The following is a 17794-nucleotide window of genomic DNA, read 5'->3' on the forward strand; positions in this document are numbered from 1 at the left end:
TGTTAATTAGGGAAACCCCAAAGCTAAAGTGGAAAGTCGAAAAAACAAAAACCAAGTATCATATTGGAAAAAGCTTCGTGGCTAAGCTACGCAGTCCTTTTCTTCCCCCCAAAGTCACGAAGAATCAAACGCATCTTGAAGGAGATTTTTATCTTTTTAATCATGATAAGGCCGAGTCAAAAAGCTCAGATGCGCTCGCATTTTTACAATTTCAAAGCGGTGGCGCTTAACAATTTTGCAGCTGCTTTAATCTTTGCTTTATCCAGTCGCAAGTTAATTAAACGTCTTGCTTTTCCAGGTTCTGAGCTCTCTCAGCTGTGCTCCAATTATCTTAGCTGGTAGATGAAGACCTTGCATATATCTATTTGGGTAGGCCTCGATTTGCAACCACGAAGACTAGAACTTCTGTCACTAAGTGGAGTGGTGGCTAAGCGCGTCGTGCCTGATTTTATGATCTTTTTCGCTCCGGTTGTCCAAGGAATCATTGCAGTCGTTAAGTGAATGACATGGTCTTTAAGCAAATTCATCTTGACCCTGGGACACATTCCAACAGTCGAAAATACAGGCCAGTTGCCAAGCTCCTGAATTCTGACCACCTGACTGCAGAAATGCTGGAGATAAGTTGTTGTTTTTCACCCCAGTGCCATTGTAGCTTGGAATGGTCACTAAAGGAACAGTCGTAACTCGAGGCCGACCTGAGTAAGAGGACTTCACCCAAGGCAGGTTTCCTAAGGTTAAAAGGGCCCTGCTGTTTTTAAAAGCTGTTTTTTTTTAAAAAAGAATAAATACACCAATGGTGGGATTCGAATTGTTTTACCACCGGTTCGGTGGGGGTGGTTTGGTGGGCATGCTTTGCCTAACGCCGGTGTGCAGTGTTGTGGTTCGCCGGCAGCAGGTACAGAAGGCTGAGGTCTCGGAGAGCGAGGACTCAGATGAGGGGCCTGCGTGTGATGCATGGATGGGGCCAGGACCCTCAGGGAGTGGAGTGCGGCCTATGGAGATTGTGGAGGCTGGCAGCTGTGAGGAAGAGGCCCCTGAGGAGCCTGTGCCCAGTGCACGTGCGCGCAGGGCTGTTAGAAGGAAAGAGCAGCTGCAGCAGCACGGGCGACTCGGGAGTAAGGCTGCAAGGTAATGGGCCCTCCCTTATGAGATAAAAGCCAGCTGAGAAACTGGAGTTCTTTGCAGGAAGCAAAGAAGTTTTTGCACTCAAGCCCGGTGGACGTTAGGAATATCTTGGCTGGTGTTTGGAGACTCTTTGTGTTTGAAATATTCCTTGGCAACTTTATCTAGTGTTCTTGGCACCCTTGCACCACCTTGGCAAGGCTCGTCCTTATCAGAGACAATTAGTTTGAAACAGCTTTTGAACCGGGAAGGAACGGAATTCGTAAAGAATCATTAAAAGGTTTTTGCTGTTACCTCTGTTCCGTGTTTGTTTCCTAGGAACAAGGTTTGGGTCAGAAGATGCAAATTTTCCCACGTCACCTGAGACTTGCAGTGCCAATCAGCTGAATGTCAACTCATAAAACATCCCTATGCCTGTTTTAGTAGTTGTCATAAAAAGGGGGGGGGGGAAGGAAATCTGGATGAGCAGTGCAGCCGTTTGAAAGTGGAAGTACATTCCAACTCTTATCTTGAAAAGATTGTAACTAAAATACCAGAGCTTTTGCCTGTGAATATATTTAATTGGAGAACGTGAATGATGACACCCAGCCCGTGAATGGGCTCAATTGGAGAATCTGGTTGATGAGACACCCAGGGGGGAGGGAGGGGGGAAACAGGGTCTCAGGGGACTGTAAATGACGTAGGCCAGAGTTGGTTTCACGCAGGGCAGTGCCAGTATGTCGCCTCTAATGAATTCTTTGAAGTTTTTTGAAGTTTGGCTCGAGAATCATGATTTAATTCGGGCGATTGCTGGAATCCTGACACTGAGAGGATAAAGAAGAGAAAAGCGCAGGGGCGGGTAATTGGCAGGCGCCAATCCTGGACTTTTCTATTCTTTATCCTCTCAGCTGATTGTCCTTTTTAACCCCTCCTCTCAGCTGATCGTTGGAGGTTTTTTTTTTTACTACCGGTTCGGCTGAACCAGTCCGAACCAATATCCACCACTGATATACACGATTAAATATTTCTGCAGGCAGGGCAGACTTCAAACCTGAGTTTTTAACTTCTCTTTAGTGGAAAAAGGAAAAATACAAAAAAAGAAACAGGGGAACAAAAAAAAAAAGGAAGTCTCTTAGGTTTTTGCTCTCTCTCAATGTTGCATAGAGTCATTTACACACGCCGTACATTTACAAGAGAAGCAAAACAGAAAGTTGGCTATAAAACGCACGAGTGGGGAAATCGTGGGAACGGGATAACGTCCTTAATATTCTGAACTCCCAGGATGCATTGCAGGTACCGCTCGAACCCCATTCCGAATCCTCCATGAGGGCTGGATCCAAATTGGCGCAGCTCTACGTACCTGCACAGCAAGGAAATGGGATAATTTAGCCTTGGGTTTATTTTCCAATCAGTTTAAAAATCACTTATTATCTGCAATCAGAGCTTCCTGTTTACTATAACGCTACAGCACCCGACATTCTATTAAAACTTTTTCCTTTTTTTAAAAAAAAAATTAAATTAAAAAAACCCCTAAGAAAAACTGAAGGGCGATAAACTAAAAACACCAACTCAGAAAAAAATAATACTTTGCAATAACTTGTATTTTATCTTTAGCAATAGCCGCTGGTTTACTAATTTATTCCTCTAATAGTGTTTCTCAAACTTGACCAACTTCAAGATAGGTGGACTTCAATTCTTGGAGAACTCACCATCTCTTGGTGATTGGCCCAAAGTCACCCAGCTGGCTTTCATGCCTAAGGCAGGACTAGAACTCACAATCTCCTGGTGATTGGCCCAAAATCACCCAGCTGGCTTTCATGCCTAAGGCAGGACTAGAACTCACAATCTCCTGGTGATTGGCCCAAAATCACCCAGCTGGCTTTCATGCCTAAGGCAGGACTAGAACTCACAATCTCCTGGTGATTGGCCCAAAGTCACCCAGCTGGCGTTCATGCCTAAGGCAGGACTAGAACTCACAATCTCCTGGTGATTGTCCCAAAGTCACCCAGCTGGCGTTCCTGCCTAAGGCAGGACTAGAACTCACAATCTCCTGGTTTTTGGCCCAAAGTCACCCAGATGGTTTTTAAAGCCTGAGACAGGACTACAACTCACCGTCTCCTGGTGATTGGCCCAAAGTCGCCTAGCCAGCTTTCATGCCTAAGGTGGGAGTAGAACTCCCAGTCTCCTGATAATTGGCCCATCGATACCCAACTATTTTTCAAGTTTAAAGGTGACCAGGGCTCTCTGTCCCCTGATTTCTAGTCTAGCACTGGCTCTCTTTACAAAAAAGGGAAAATAAATAATCGAAAATTACAGCCAGTTTTACAGGGGGTTCTGTGGTTATGTCTTTCTCTGACACTACACCTGTTTTATTTGGACTTTTGCTCCTTTGAGTTATTCACTGCTTCTCGAAAAATTTAAGAATCACAGGCAGAGGAGTTATCTCAGAGGAGTGGTAGGGTTTTTGGTTTTTTATTTTTGCCTTTGCAGATTTTTGTAAATTTGGAAAGAAAAAAGGAAATGATGTCATGGAGCAGAGTTGGGGGAGGGAGAGAAAAATGAAGGATAGGAGAAAAGAAAGGGGAACTGTGACAAATGTAAAAATATCTTTATTTGGTGTTTGGAAAGCTTTTTGATGTTGTCTGACTTGGTTTTTTTTTTTGTGTATGTGTGTGTGTGTGCCTCCAATGGAAACTCAGATCATGTTTTCAAGTTTACCTTCCAGAGGACTTTTCGCGCTCAAAAGTTTAACAAGGACAGATAGTCCTCAACTTACAACCACAACGGAGCCCAAAATTTCTGCCGCTAAGCGAGACAGTTGTTAAGTGAGCTTTACCTTTACCGTTTTACAACCTTTCTTGACACCGTGGTTAAGTGAATCCAGCTGCCTCGTGGATTTCGCTTATCAGAAGGTCGCAAAAAAAGAAAAACCACTGGAGGCAGGCAGTTTAAAACCCAAAGTACATTCCACACTTATTTTATAAAGACTTATAACTAAATTACCGGATCTTCTACCTGAGAAAATACTTAATTGGAGAATGTGATTGATGACATCCAGCATGTGGACGTACTTCATTGGAGAATCTGATTTATGACATAACCAGGGGGGAGGGAGGAAACAGGGCCACAGCTGACTGTACATTATGTATGCCAGAGTTGGCTTCATACCGGCTAATGCCGGTCATGTTGCTTCTAATCAATTTTCTGGACTCTTTTGAAGCTTGGCTTGAGGATCATGGTTTAATTAAGGCAATCAGAGGAATCCTGAGAAAGATCACAATATCTCAGGGATGCTGCAATGGTCATAAATGTGACAAATGGTCCTAAATCTCTTTTTTTTCAGTGCCGTTGTAACTTCGAACGGTCACTAAATGAACCGCTTTAAGTTGAGGACTACCTGTAATGTGCTAAGGGCTATTCATGACGCATATTCAGGATTCCAACCAGCCGGTCCTCTGAAAACAGTTATGTCGTCGTATTTTCGGCGCTTGGCAACTGGCCTGCAGTTACGGTAATCTTGTGTTCCCATGGCCACAATTTATGTTTCTGCCATAAATCCGTGTTTTCCTTCCATTTTCCAGCAAAAATGCCCCTCCTGAATAATAGTTTTGCTTAACGACCGTGGCGTTTGTTTTATAGCAGCTGCATTCACTTAACAACTGCTGCAAAGGAGATTGCAAAATCTGGTACAATCCTGAGGTTATCCATTTAATGGCTGGTATGACTAATTTGGGTCTAATTACGGTTGTAAGTCAAGGACTACTTGTATAGTGTGTGTCCAGTGGTGGGATTCAAAACTTTTTACTACCGGTTCTGTGGGCGTGGCTTGGTGGGTGTGGCGTGGCGTGGCTTGGCGGGTGTGGCAGGGGAAGGAAACTGCAAAATCCCTACTCCCTCCTCACCCCACTAAGCTGCTTTCCAGCTCTGTTCTCCTGTGCAGGGCAACCAAAGAAGACCCAGCCAATCAGCTGGGACTTGGGAGGCGGAGAATAGATGGGGGCGGGGCCAGTCAGAGGTGGGATTTGCCGGTTCTCCAAACTACTCAAAATTTCTGCTACCGGTTCTTCACAACTGGTCAGAACCTGCTGAATACCACATCTGTGTGTGTCCCTTGGTTAATTTTTTTAAAAAAAGCACTTCCTTGTGTCCCACCTGGTGGCATTTTGTCACATTTATTATAAAAGGTCTAGTAAATGTCATGTTTATTATAAAGGGTTGTCACTAACATATACGTTGGCTTTTGGTTGAATTAAGAATTCATTCGTTTTTTCTCAGAAGATTTCCAAAGGCCAGTGAAAGAGATGAATAAGATCTAGGGAATATATCTTACCACTGATAGGTGTCTTCAAGCTTCAACCTGTAGAAACAAAAACAAAACAATATATTCTCAGTCAGAGGAAGTTTGCAAAACTATCAAATCCGTATGCTGCCCAGAGCTGACAGAGGAGATGGAACATAAACAATATTATAATTAAATCAGTATCAATGATGGAAGTTTTGTAGCATCTTAAAAAAAATGTTCAAATGAAGGCAGCTAAGGTCATCTTTAAAGATAAAATATGGGCTATAACAGCCTTGTGTTTGCAGAATTTTGTTTTACTTTAAACACGGACTGGAAAAAATGGAAAAGCATCTTTTTTTAAAAAGAAAACAAGTTTTATTGATTTTACAAACAAACAAACAAAACAAAACATCATTAAACATTAAAAACATAAAACCTCTTTCCATTGTAAATCTTTACAAGGCAGGTAACATATTGCTTTATATCACATACTTATAATTTATCCCATTTCCATATAAACACGTAAATTCCCTTTACCAAATTCCACATTGTTTCTCTTTAATCATTATTCAATCATATTTCCTTTCTAATTTATCTGGTATTCAGTCATCACATTTATATATTCCTCTGGCTTGTTTATAATTATTCTCTTCTAGTCTTCCTCTGAGATTTTATTATTTAATTCTTAATTAAACGCACACACATAAGACATAAACATAAAAACATAAAACTTTCTTCTAGAAAGTAACTTGGCTCCAGCATCTTTTTGTGTGTTCCGACATTTGAGTGAGTTTAAAAGAGCAAATTTACAGACAAAGGCAAGCATTTCCTCCTGCCTGTGAATGGACCCAAACAGATTTTACGACAAATTTATAAAGGAAGACAGGAAAGAATATAATCTCTCCTGCTGTTAATGAAGTCGATTCACAGCTGAGTCCAGGAGTTTATGATCTTTAAAAGGTGGAAGGAATGATAGTCAGAGGTCACAGAATCAAAGGTGGCACATGAAATTGGAAGGCCCTTAAAGGAGTGCAGAGGATGTGTAAGAAAAACAATGAAATAAATAATATATTGTAGGTGCAGCAGCCAAAAGAGCCAATGCAATCCTAAATTGAATTAACAGAGGGATACAATCGAGATCAAGGGAGGTACTAATACCACTCTATAAAGCCTTAGTAAGACCACACCTAGAGCACTGCATCAAATTTTGGGCACCACGCTATAAAAAAGATGTTGAGACTCTAGAAAAAGTACAGAGAAGAGCAACCAGGATGAGGAGGGGACTGGAGGTTAAAACATACGATGGACGGTTGCAGGAATTGGGCCTGGCTAATCTAGCGAAGAGAAGGACCAGGGGAGACATGATAGCGGTCTTCCAATATTTGAGGGGCTGCCACAGAGAGGAGGAAGGGGTCCAGCTATTTTCTAAAGCGCCTGTTCGCCAGGCAAGGAATAATGGATGGAAACTGAACAAGGAGAGGTTTAACCTGGAAATAAGGAGAAACTTTCTGACAGTGAGAACAATCAACTGATGGAACAGAAGTTGCCTTCAGACGTTGTGGGAGCACCATCACTTGAGACTTTCAAGAAGAGACTGGGCTGCCATTTGTCAGAAATGGTGTAAGGTCTCCCGTTTGGGCAGGGGGCTGGACTAGATGACCTACAAGGTCCCTTCAAGATAAACTCTGATTATCTGTTATCTAAGCCCGCAACCCAGAGGTGGGCTGCTGCCGGTTCACACTGGTTCAGATGAACTGGTAGTTAAGATTCTGTGCAGTTTGGCGAACCAGCAAATCCCACCACTGGTTGGCCCTACTCATTCTTCCGCCTGTTTTATGGGCCATTGTTTGGACCATTTTTCAGGCCAAAAATAGCCTGAAATGGCCCCCAAAGCAGCCTGAAAACAGCCTGAGAAACAGCCTGTTTTTGTGTTTTCTGGGCTAAGAACAGCCTGGAAACAGCCCCCAAAATGGTCTGGAATTAGCCCCAACTGGCTGAATCCCACCTCTGCCTTTGAGGCGAGTGGCCGGGAGGCGGTGCTGGGTGTGATGAGTGACATGACCCACCCAGTCACATGACCAACTGGCCACGCCTACCCAGCCAGTGAACTGGTCGTTAAGTTATCCCAATCCCACCACTGCTCCAACTCTTGAGCCCTTGGTTTGGAACTGGGAAAAAAAGAGACTCGACCATTTTTCACACTTAACGACCATTGCATCATTCACATAGTCACATGATCAAAATTCAGACAGCACTTAGCAATAGCCCTTAGACTTATATACCGCTTCACAGTGTTTTACAGCTCCTCTCTAAGTGATTTACAGAGTCAGCCTATCGCCCCAAACAATCTGGGTCCTCATTTTACCCACCTCAGAAGGATGGAAGGATGAGTCAACCAGGAGCACGTCAGGATCGAACTGCTGACAGTGGGCAGAGTTAGCCTGAAATACTGCACCACCAAGACTCCCTTCCTTCCTTCCTTCCTTCCTTCCTTCCTTCCTTCCTTCCTTCCTTCCTTCCTTCCTTCCTCCCTCCCTCTCTCCTTCCCTTCCTCAGTGGTTTACAGAATCAGCCTCTTGCCCCCAACAATCTGGGTTCTCATTTTACTGACCTTGGAAGGAGGGAAGGCTGAGTCTACCTTGAGCCTGGTGAGACCCGAACCGCCAAACTGCTGGCAGCTGGCAGTCAGCAGAAGTAGCCTTCAGTACTGCATTCTAACCACTGCACCACCACAGCTCTTAGATGCTTGGCAACCGACTCATATTTATGACGGTTGCAGTGTCCCGGGGTCACATGATCCCTTTTTGTGACCACCTGACAAGCAAAGAGAATGGCGAATCCAGATTCCTTTAACAACTGTGTCCCTAGCTTAACAATTGCAGTGATTCGCTTTAACAACTGCGGCGAGAAAGGTTGAAAAATTCACTGAACAACAACAACAATTATTATTATTTATATACACAAAAAACAACAGTGTACACAGCAAATGAGATAACAATATGAAACCCAGCATAGTTATCTCATTTGCTGTGTACACTGTTGTTTTTTGTGTATATAAACAACACTTTATTGTCATGGTACGTATATACACAGTATACACATACAATGAAATTCACTTAACATCTAGAAACCAGACCCAACAGGCACACAAATGTGTATCTCATTTAAGGACAGAAATTTTTGGTTCAATTGTGGTTATAAGTTAAGGACTTCCTGTACTTTCTTGGAAAGAGTTTAAATCAACACTTTCTTTCTTTTCTCCCTTTTTTTTAATTTAAAAAAACTGTATTTCCCCCTCTTATTTTTTTTTTTATTTCATCTTTATTTTCGTTATATTTTGTGTTCTAATAAAGTTCAATTAAAAACACAATTTAAAAAAAGCAGCCTGGACTTGGCCTGAGCTCAAATAGGTTGATTATACGCTGTCAAGTTAAGTCTTGACTTTTAGTGACCAGGTTAAGATTATAGAGAATTGCAGAGATAAATTGGAACAGAGAAGGCCGGAACTGTTAGCAAAACTATTAAAGAGATAATGAAGGGAGACAGTAAACAACAGCTCAGCCCTGCAGGAGGGTGTGTGAGAAACAACCAGACCTCCATCCACTCTGGCTTTCTCGGAAGGGCTAGTATTTGATCAGGGTGAGAGGGAAACCACTTGCCGATTTGCTGGGGGAAAATCCCTAAGTGCTTTCTGGAATCCCGTGGAATCCATTTGATGCTGGGCGTGGAGCCCTTTGGCAGAAGGATCTGGGAGCCACAGAAAAGGCTGAAAAACCACCCCAGAAGAAAACTTAGCACAGCCCCTCCGTGAAGATCAATTAGAAATTAGGACAGACACAGACTCCAGAAGAATAATTAGGACTGCAGAAAAAAACAATGGCTACCAACCTGCCTTCCATGGAGGACCTGTATCCTGCACGAGTCAAGAAAAGGCCTGTGAAAATATCTACAGACCCCTCACACCCTGGACATGAACTGTTTCAACTCCTTCCCTCAAAACGACGCTATAGAGCACTGCACACCAGAACAACTAGACACAAGGAGTTTTTTTCCTGAAAGCCATCACTCTGCTAAACAAATAATTCCCTCAACGCTGTCCAACTATTTACAAAGTCTGCACTACTATTACCGTTAATCTTCTCATCACTCCTTATCCCCCATCCCCTCCCACTTGTGACTGTGTAATTGTGACTTTGTGACTTGTCTCCTTACGATCTATATTGACTGTTTCCCAGTATGATTTGATTGTTTATCGTACCCTCATGACTATCATTAAGTGTTGTACCTGATGATTCTTGACTGTTGATGAATGTCTCTTTTCTTTTATGTACACTGAGAGCATTTGCACCAGAGACAAATTCCTTGGGTGTCCAATCACACCTGGCCAATAAAAGAATTCTATTCTATTCAATCGAAAGTCACGAGGACAACTCCTTTAATTGAATAACATATGGATGGACTCGATCCCGGTTTCAACTGGGAAACGGTGAGCAACTAGACCACATTAACAGAGGTGGAAGGGAGCTTGTAGGTCATCTAGTCCACCCCCCACCCCCCCCCGCCCAAGCAAGAGACCCTATTTCTGACAAATGGCAGTCCAATACCTTCTTGAAAGCCTCCAGTGATGAAGCTCCCACAACTTCTGAAGGCGTTGGTTGATTGTTCTCTCACTGTCAGAAAATTTATCCTTATTTCTAGGTTGAATCTCTCCTTGATCGGTTTCCATCCATTATTCCTTGTCTGGCCAACAGGTGCCTCCCTATTGTCCGACTCTGGTTGCCTGTATTGTAACCACTTATAGGAGATGGGATCACTAGCGAACAGATTTCCCTGTTAAGTCCTCTCCTGCCTGAGCCCCTTGCCTCTTCTTCCTTCCATTAATTGTGGATGTCTTTCAGAAAAACTGTCAGAGTGTTTGCAGCGTGGCTACTATTGGAGCAAAACACAGCACGCAGTCTTTTAACAGTGGTTTATGTATAAGGCTACTATATACATACATATACGTGGTAATCAAATCCCTGGCAAGTAATTAATCTTCTTTACTCTGCACGGAGAACCACAATGGAGACAGAACTCAAGGAGAGAGAGGTACACCCTCACATGGCCTCATTTTTATATATATATAGCTTCTTAAAGTGGTAAATCCCTGTGGGACCCATCCTCAGTCTTAAAGGGGCAATAATCATTGCATTAGCCATACAACAGCCGGTCAGCTTTTAAATCTCAATACCTTGACAAAAACTCTTTGACTACATATTAAGTGGTTCCCGGACCCTTCCCCAACCATCCAGGCAGAGAAATCCCCCCTACCTCCGTAAGCGCGACTGTAGATAATCCACACGATCTTCTCTCAAACTTCCACCGAAAAGTTCTCCAACTTCTGGGACCAGTAGATCAACTGCTGCTACCTTTTAGGAAACAGAAGGTCAGAGGTTTGTTCAAAATCTCCCTGTGTGTGTAGGTACAAAACCACCAGATAATCCCCAGAGGCATTCCTGAATGGTTAAAGGTAAATGTTTCTCCTGTCTGGTCATGTCTGACTCTAGGGGGCAGTATGCATCTCCGTTTCTTGGCCGATGCAGCCAGCGTTGTCCGAAGACACTTTCCGTGGTCACATGGGCGGCGTGACAATACACTGAGGTGCACGGAATGCTGCGACCTTCCCACCAAAGTGGTACCTATTCATCTACTCGCATTTGCATGCTTTCGAATGGCTAGGTCAGTGGTGGCTTACCTTTTGGGGGTTCCTGTGCCGAAAATGGTGCGCGCACTCACAAAGTAGCACCCAGAAGGCAATGCGTGTGCCTTCCCATGCCCCCTGCGCACGCACACGCGATCCCCTCCTTCCCCCCTCACAGCCGCCTTACCCGCACTGTGTGCCTCCCAGATGATTTCCGGATACTTTGAAGCCATTTTTGGCCTCCCAGAGGCTCGAGGGAAGCCTCTGCAGCCTTTGGAGGCCGAAAAATGGGCCCGTTTTGTCACTTGTGGTATTTCCGGAAATATAGGCATGCCATAGATTCGCCATCAGGGAGCTAGGTGGACAGGAGCTGGAGCAAGGGAGGGGAACTCACCCTGTCACGCAATGCCCTGGTCTCGAACCTGGCCTGTCAGCCTTCCAGCTGAAAAGCTTAGCATCTCTTGCAACAGAAGGAAAGCTGAATGGGAGTACAGGTGGTCCTCGACTTACAATCGTTCACTTAGTGACCGTTTGAAGTTACAGGGGCACTGAAAAAAGTGACTTACGACCATTTTTCACACTTTTGACCATGGCAGCATTTCCATGGCCACGTAATTTATATTTGTATGTTTGACAACTGGTTCATATTTATGACGGTCACCGTATCCCGGGGTCACACGATCTCATTTTGCTACCTTCTGGCAAGCCGAGTCAATGGGGAAGCCGGATTCACTTAACCGCCATGTTATTAATTTTAACAACGCCAGTGATTCACTTAACAACTGAGGCAACAACATTCGTAAAATGGGACAAAACTCACTTAACAAATTTCCCACTTGACAACATAAATTTTTTTGCGTCCATTCTGGTCGTAAGATGAGGACTACCTGTAAAGACTAAGCCAAAAGACTATATTTTAATGACATTTGCACTCAATGAAACCGAACCCAAATGCAATTTCTATCTTGCCCATCACTTCACAGACAGTCCTCGATTTGCGACCACAACGGAGCCCAAAATTTGTCGCTAAGCAAGACAGTGGTTCAGTGAGTTTTGCCCCGTTTTACGACCTTTTCAAAAGAGGATCACATGACCCTGGGAAACTGCAAGCATCATAAATATGAGTCAGTTGACAAAGGTCTAAATTTTGATCACACAACCAAGGGGATGCTGCAGTCATAAGTGTGGAAAAACAGCCACTATGTTCAATGCCTTTGTAATCGTGGTACGGGGTCTCTAAATGAACCATTGTAAGTTGAGCACTCCCTGTGCTCAGGGAGTGAGTGCTCTGAATTGCAAAATTCTGCTCAGGTGGTTTTACAATAAAGAATTACCTCAGCTATGTGCGTTCCTGTATGGTCTACCTGTTCTGACCCAAATCCTTTTCCAGTAAGACAACCAATAACCAAAGAACAGAACCCTTTTAATGATTCTTACGAATCCCCGGTTAAAAGGCTGCTGCAAACTAATTAACTTTGATAAGCACGAACCTCGCCAAAACTGTGTGGAGGCTGCCAAGAATAACAGATAAGAAATATTTCACAACACAAGAGTCTTCAAATACCAACGTAAGATACTGCAATGTCCACAAGGCTGAGTTTCAAAATGTCTTTGCTTCCTGCAAAGAACGTCTGATAAAAACTGGCTTTTATCTTCTTGAAGGAGGGGCCATTACCTTGCAGCCTTACTCCTGAATCGCCTGTGCTGTTGCAGCTGCTCTTTCCTGTGAGCAGCCCTGTGTGCACATGTGCACTTGGCACAGGCTCCTTGGGAACCTCCTCATCGCTGCTGCCAGCCCCCACAATCTCTGAAGGCAGCAGTCCACTCCCTGGTGGTCCTGGCCCCTCATCTGAGTCCTCGCTCTCCTCAGCCGTCCGCATCTGCGGCCGACAAACCAAAACACTACCTGGTCAGGCTGACTACCCCTTACTATCAGTCACCCTCTTCAATTAACCAGTGAAATGGTTTGCCTCCAGAAGTTGTTCATGCTCCAATACCGTGTTGTGGCCCATCAGCACCAGCGAAGCTGGCGGCAGACTCGGATAGTGAGGAGGTTGCGGGAGGAACCTGGGCCAGTCCTAGAGTCTGGGGAAGGCTCTGATGAGGGCTCTGCTTCGGAGGCAGAGATGGGGCCACGACTCTCTAACAGTTATCAGCTGCCTTCACAGAGTCAGGTATCAGTGGGGAAGAAGAACAGCTGGAGCCTGTTCCCAGTGTGCACATGCACAGAGCTGTCAGGGGAAGGGAACAGTTAAGGAACAAGGATCAACTTGGGAGTAAAGGCACAGGTGGATGGCGAATGGCCCCTCCCATAGGGAATAAAGAGGAGCGAAAGGGGAGTGGTATTTGCAGGAGACAATTAGTTCGTTTAATTAGAGTGAGGATTTGTTCCTGATTCCTTGCCAAGTATTTTCTGCTACAGTGTGGTGTTTGGAAGCTATCGGCCTGGCAACTCTCCAAGCCTGATAAGGTCTGTGGTTTGCCAGGATGTGGCTGGATGCGTATGATAGGAATTCACATTAGCCTAAATAATGGGGTTTTTGTCGGGACGAGGAGTCTGCTCCGTGATTTTTGGGGAGCCTAGGTCAGAACGTACTGGAGATTTTTAAGAAGAGATTGGACATCCACTTGTCTGGAATGGAACAAGGTCTCCTGCTTGAGCAAGGGGCTGGACTAGAGGATCTCCAAGGTCCCAAAAACCTCTGGCTCTGTTATTCTTTCCTTCCTTCCACCTCGCCTAGCATTAAACAGGCCCCAAACGCAATGTAAATGCTTGCACCACAAACCAATTTCCCCCGAGAAGAGAATAGATTTCATTCCCAAAAAATTTAAAGAGCATAACAAGAATGAGTAAGTTCTTACAGTCCTACGGGGTCCATCTTCGTTGTCCCGCATGTAGAACGGCTTAAGGTCGTAGGGATAATCGTACACGAAAACAGGAATACCACCGCAGTGTTGTACCAGGTACTTTTCGTGTTCGCTCTGTAGATCCTGCCCCCACTAAGGAAAGAGTTTAAAAAACAAAACACCCAGGTTTAAAAAAAAAACAGACTATGATAATCGCAGGTCGCTTTAAGTTTGCAAACTACTTGAAAGCATTGTGAACGATTATGTTCTGTACTTTTCTCAGGTTGCTGTGATAATTAGGTTACACACTTGCATTCAAATCTCCAAAATCAGGGTTTATGAACCGTGGAAATGTTAAAAGGTGCGTGGACTTCAACTTCCAGAATTCCCCGGCCAGCTTGCTGGCTGGGGAATTCTGGGAGTTGAAGTCTGCACAACGTAAAATTGCTAAGATTGAAAAAGACTGCTCTAAATAGACAAAATATCAGAGTTGGAAGGGGCCTAGAGGTCTTCTAGTCCAACCCCCTGCATAGGTAGGAGACCCTAAACTATTTCAGACAAATGGCTGTCCAACCTCTTGTTAAAAACCTCCAGTAATGGAGCACCCACAATGTCTTTTTTTTTTTAAAGAACATTTTTCTTACTTTTCGACAACAAACATAAACACAAAACAACGAATAAAACTTTCTTTCAGTTGTACAGTGTGTGTCGGTTGGTACATATTTCTTGTGCACAATATCAATAGTCTGTCCCTCTTAGATTTAAACTTATATTCATATTATATGAATCAACTTTCCATGTCATATTGTTATTATTACATCATCATTAGACTTTGATGGCAAGTTCACATTATCCTTTTTGAGCAAATCTCAATTTTTTACAAGTTCTAATTCAGATTATAATTCCTTCCATAATAATCCATTATAACATATCATTACCACTGTATTATACTTACTATTGTATTATATTTATATTATATTTCATTCTCCTATTTTTCTATCTAACCATTGATAAAATAAATCCCATATTTTATATTATTCTTTTTCTTCTTGCTCTCTAATTGCCAATGTCAATTTACTTATCTTTGCACATTCCATTATTTTCTTCAGCACCCACAACTTCTGGAGACAAAGTTGTTCTACTGGTTAATTGTTCTCACTGTCAGGAAATTTCTCCCTAGTTCTAGGTTGCTTCTCTCCTTGATTAGTTTCCATCCATTACTCTTTTTCCTGCCTCTTCAGGTGCTTTGGAGAATAGCTTGACTCCCTCTTCTTTGGGGCAGCCCCTCAAATATTGGAACACTGCTATCATGTCCCTCCTAATCTTTCTTTTCCTCGGACTAGACATACTCAATTCCAGCAACCGTTCTTTGTATATTTTAGCCTCCAGTCCCCTTAATCCTCTTTGTTGCTCTTCTCTGCACTCTTTCTAGAGTCTCAACATCTTTTTTACATCGTGGCAAGCAAACCCGGATGTAGTATTCCAAGTGAGGCCTTCTAGCATTATAAGGCATTATAGCGTGGTACTAACACTTCACGTGGCAATCCAACCGGTCAGTCCCTGGAGGAGATCCACCCTGACTGCTCTTTAGAAGGCCAGATCCTGAAGATGATACTCAAAAAGGCTTTGGCCACCTAATGAGAAGGAAGGACTCACTGAAGAAAAGCTGAATGCTAGGAACAATGGAGGGCAATAGAAGAAGGGGATGGCAGAGAAGGAGGTGGCTGGATGGAGTCACTGAAACAGTCGGCGAGAGCTTAAATGCGCTCCAGAAGTTGGTAGAGGATAGGAAGGCCTGGAGGAACGTTGTCCATGGGGTCACGGTGGGTTAGACACGATTTCACAACTAACAACAACAACAAACACTTCACATGATCTTGATTCCATCCCTCTGTTAATGCAGCCTTGGCTTTTTTTTGGGCCAATTTACTACGAAACATCCGCCTGGAGATTAGACTGGCCTTTCTCCATGTTGACATATCTGACACTGTGGAAGAGGCAGATGTTTTGAGGATCAACTTTCCCTGATGTTAGGACTCTTATCTTTAATGTTCATTGTTATTGTTTCAACCTCTCGGTTTTATACTTGTCACTGCTTTCGTGGTGTTTAGTTCTACAGTTTTGGCTTATCAGGGAGGTTTTAAATTATTCCACCTATTTCTGCGTAAGATGTGGGATGTTGTTTTACTTTGTTTCCAGAGGCACAGAAATGTTTAAATAAATAGATACAGTTATATAATTATACCGATAGTAAAATGGTAAGCTAGGCAATAAATACAGAGGTCCAATTCACAAGGGCAACATCACCATGGGAATACAAAACCTTGTAAGATTCGTATGTTAGGCTGGCAGAGAATGTACTCTAATCCAGTGGTCCACGAGAAAAATTTGATGGTCCACAGAGAAATGTCACCCCCAAAGCAATTAATCCAGACGTGTGGGGACACAAGGCTGCGCCGCCCACATGGCCCGCGGGAACATAAGGCTTGTATCGCTTGCATCGCAAATAATACAAGTGAGGGGAGAGAGAAAAGGGTGGTGGTGGGGAACTTACCCCACTTGCCTGGCCTGGCCACTGAGCTGCTTCTTTCTGATTCTTTCTTCTGCTTTTGGCTACACACAAGGAAAGCAGCAAAAGTCTTTCTTTCTCTCCCCCAAACTCCGCCAGAAATGAGTCTTTGGGACCCTGCAAGGCCTCCTGCTCCAAGAGGCTGCGCTGGTGTGACAAATCTCATAAAGACTCACTTCTGGCGGAGTCTGGGGGAGAGAAAGAAAGACTTTTGCTACTTCTGCTGCTTTCCTTGCATGAAGCCAAAAGTCTCTCTCTCTCTCTCTCCCCCTGAGAACGGAGCTGGAGACGGTATTCTGCGATCCCAAATAAAGAATGATTGACTGCTAGGAAAATGGGGTGGGGCATTTTCCTGCAGACTTTTTGGGGGATTTTCCCAGGGTCTCTGGTCCGTGGGATTAAAACGATGAGTTTGGTGGTCCTTGAGGTCCAAAAGGTTGGTGACCCCAGCTCTAATCCATGACAGTGAAACTTGGAACTGGACTGATTATTGTGATGTGGTATATATCTACACAACTGGGCCAGTGAACAGATGTCCCACATTTATATAGGTAGTCCTCGATGTACGACCACAATGGAGGCCAAAATTTATGTTGCCAAGTGAGATTTGCTAAGTGAGTTTTGCCTCATTTTACAAGCTTTGTTTCCATAGTTGTTAAGTGTAACACTGACATTAAGCTAGTAACACGGTTGTTAAATGAATCTGGCTTACCCCATTGATAAAGGGGACCAAACTGGCCTTCTGAGTATTTGAGATACAAGTTTTCATTACTCTCACACTTTTTTATCAGCCTACTAAATGCTTGAGTTTTACCAACTCCCTCTCAAAAATCTCTGAAAAATACTCACGGTTGGTTTGTAAGTGAATTCTTGTCCAGCTCTGTCCAAAATTTCAATGGCTTCGGTATAGGACATTCTTTAAAAAAAAAAGGATTATCAATTATTTTAAAGATTTGTACCCTGAATCCCAACAAAATTATTGGTGTAGTAGGAGAAGAACAGGCATAGTTGGGGGTGGGAGTTAAGCACGTCATCAGCTTAGAATCGTTGCATTGCCACAAATGTTCTGAGTCCAGCCCCTCTTAAATTCTGCTGACCCTTATCTGGCACCAATTTAATACTGAACTTTAGTTGACTTTAGTTAAGAGAAGGAGACTCCAAACTTGGCAACTTTAAGACTTATGGACTTCAACTCCCAGAATTTCCCAGCCAGCTTTGGAGATCCCTGGACTTGAGCAACAAATTATCTGAACTGCAACTTGAAGTTTTGATCCACATTCTAAGATCTTCCATCTAAATCCTAATCAAATCCAAT

General features: G+C 43.5%; 1 protein-coding gene across 2 annotated transcripts in view; it reads right to left on the bottom strand.

The window, feature by feature from the left end:
• Positions 1 to 2142: 2142 nt before the first annotated feature.
• The window catches only part of NARS2 (asparaginyl-tRNA synthetase 2, mitochondrial), a 42537-nt gene continuing 26885 nt past the window's right edge, over positions 2143 to 17794 (bottom strand). For both annotated transcript variants that reach the window (XM_087936930.1, XM_026706931.2), the window contains exons 11-15: positions 17329 to 17395; positions 13926 to 14063; positions 10694 to 10791; positions 5432 to 5458; positions 2143 to 2461 (exon numbers count right to left, since the gene is read on the bottom strand). In XM_087936930.1, coding sequence (XP_087793056.1) covers positions 2317 to 2461; positions 5432 to 5458; positions 10694 to 10791; positions 13926 to 14063; positions 17329 to 17395 — 475 coding nt within the window. In that variant the 3' untranslated portion in view covers positions 2143 to 2316. The remainder of the gene's footprint in view (positions 2462 to 5431; positions 5459 to 10693; positions 10792 to 13925; positions 14064 to 17328; positions 17396 to 17794) is intronic.

The sequence above is a fragment of the Pseudonaja textilis genome, chromosome 7 (assembly GCF_049901715.1).
Source record: "Pseudonaja textilis isolate UNSWEBS1 chromosome 7, rPseTex1.2, whole genome shotgun sequence".
In the NCBI taxonomy this organism is placed as follows: domain Eukaryota; kingdom Metazoa; phylum Chordata; class Lepidosauria; order Squamata; family Elapidae; genus Pseudonaja; species Pseudonaja textilis.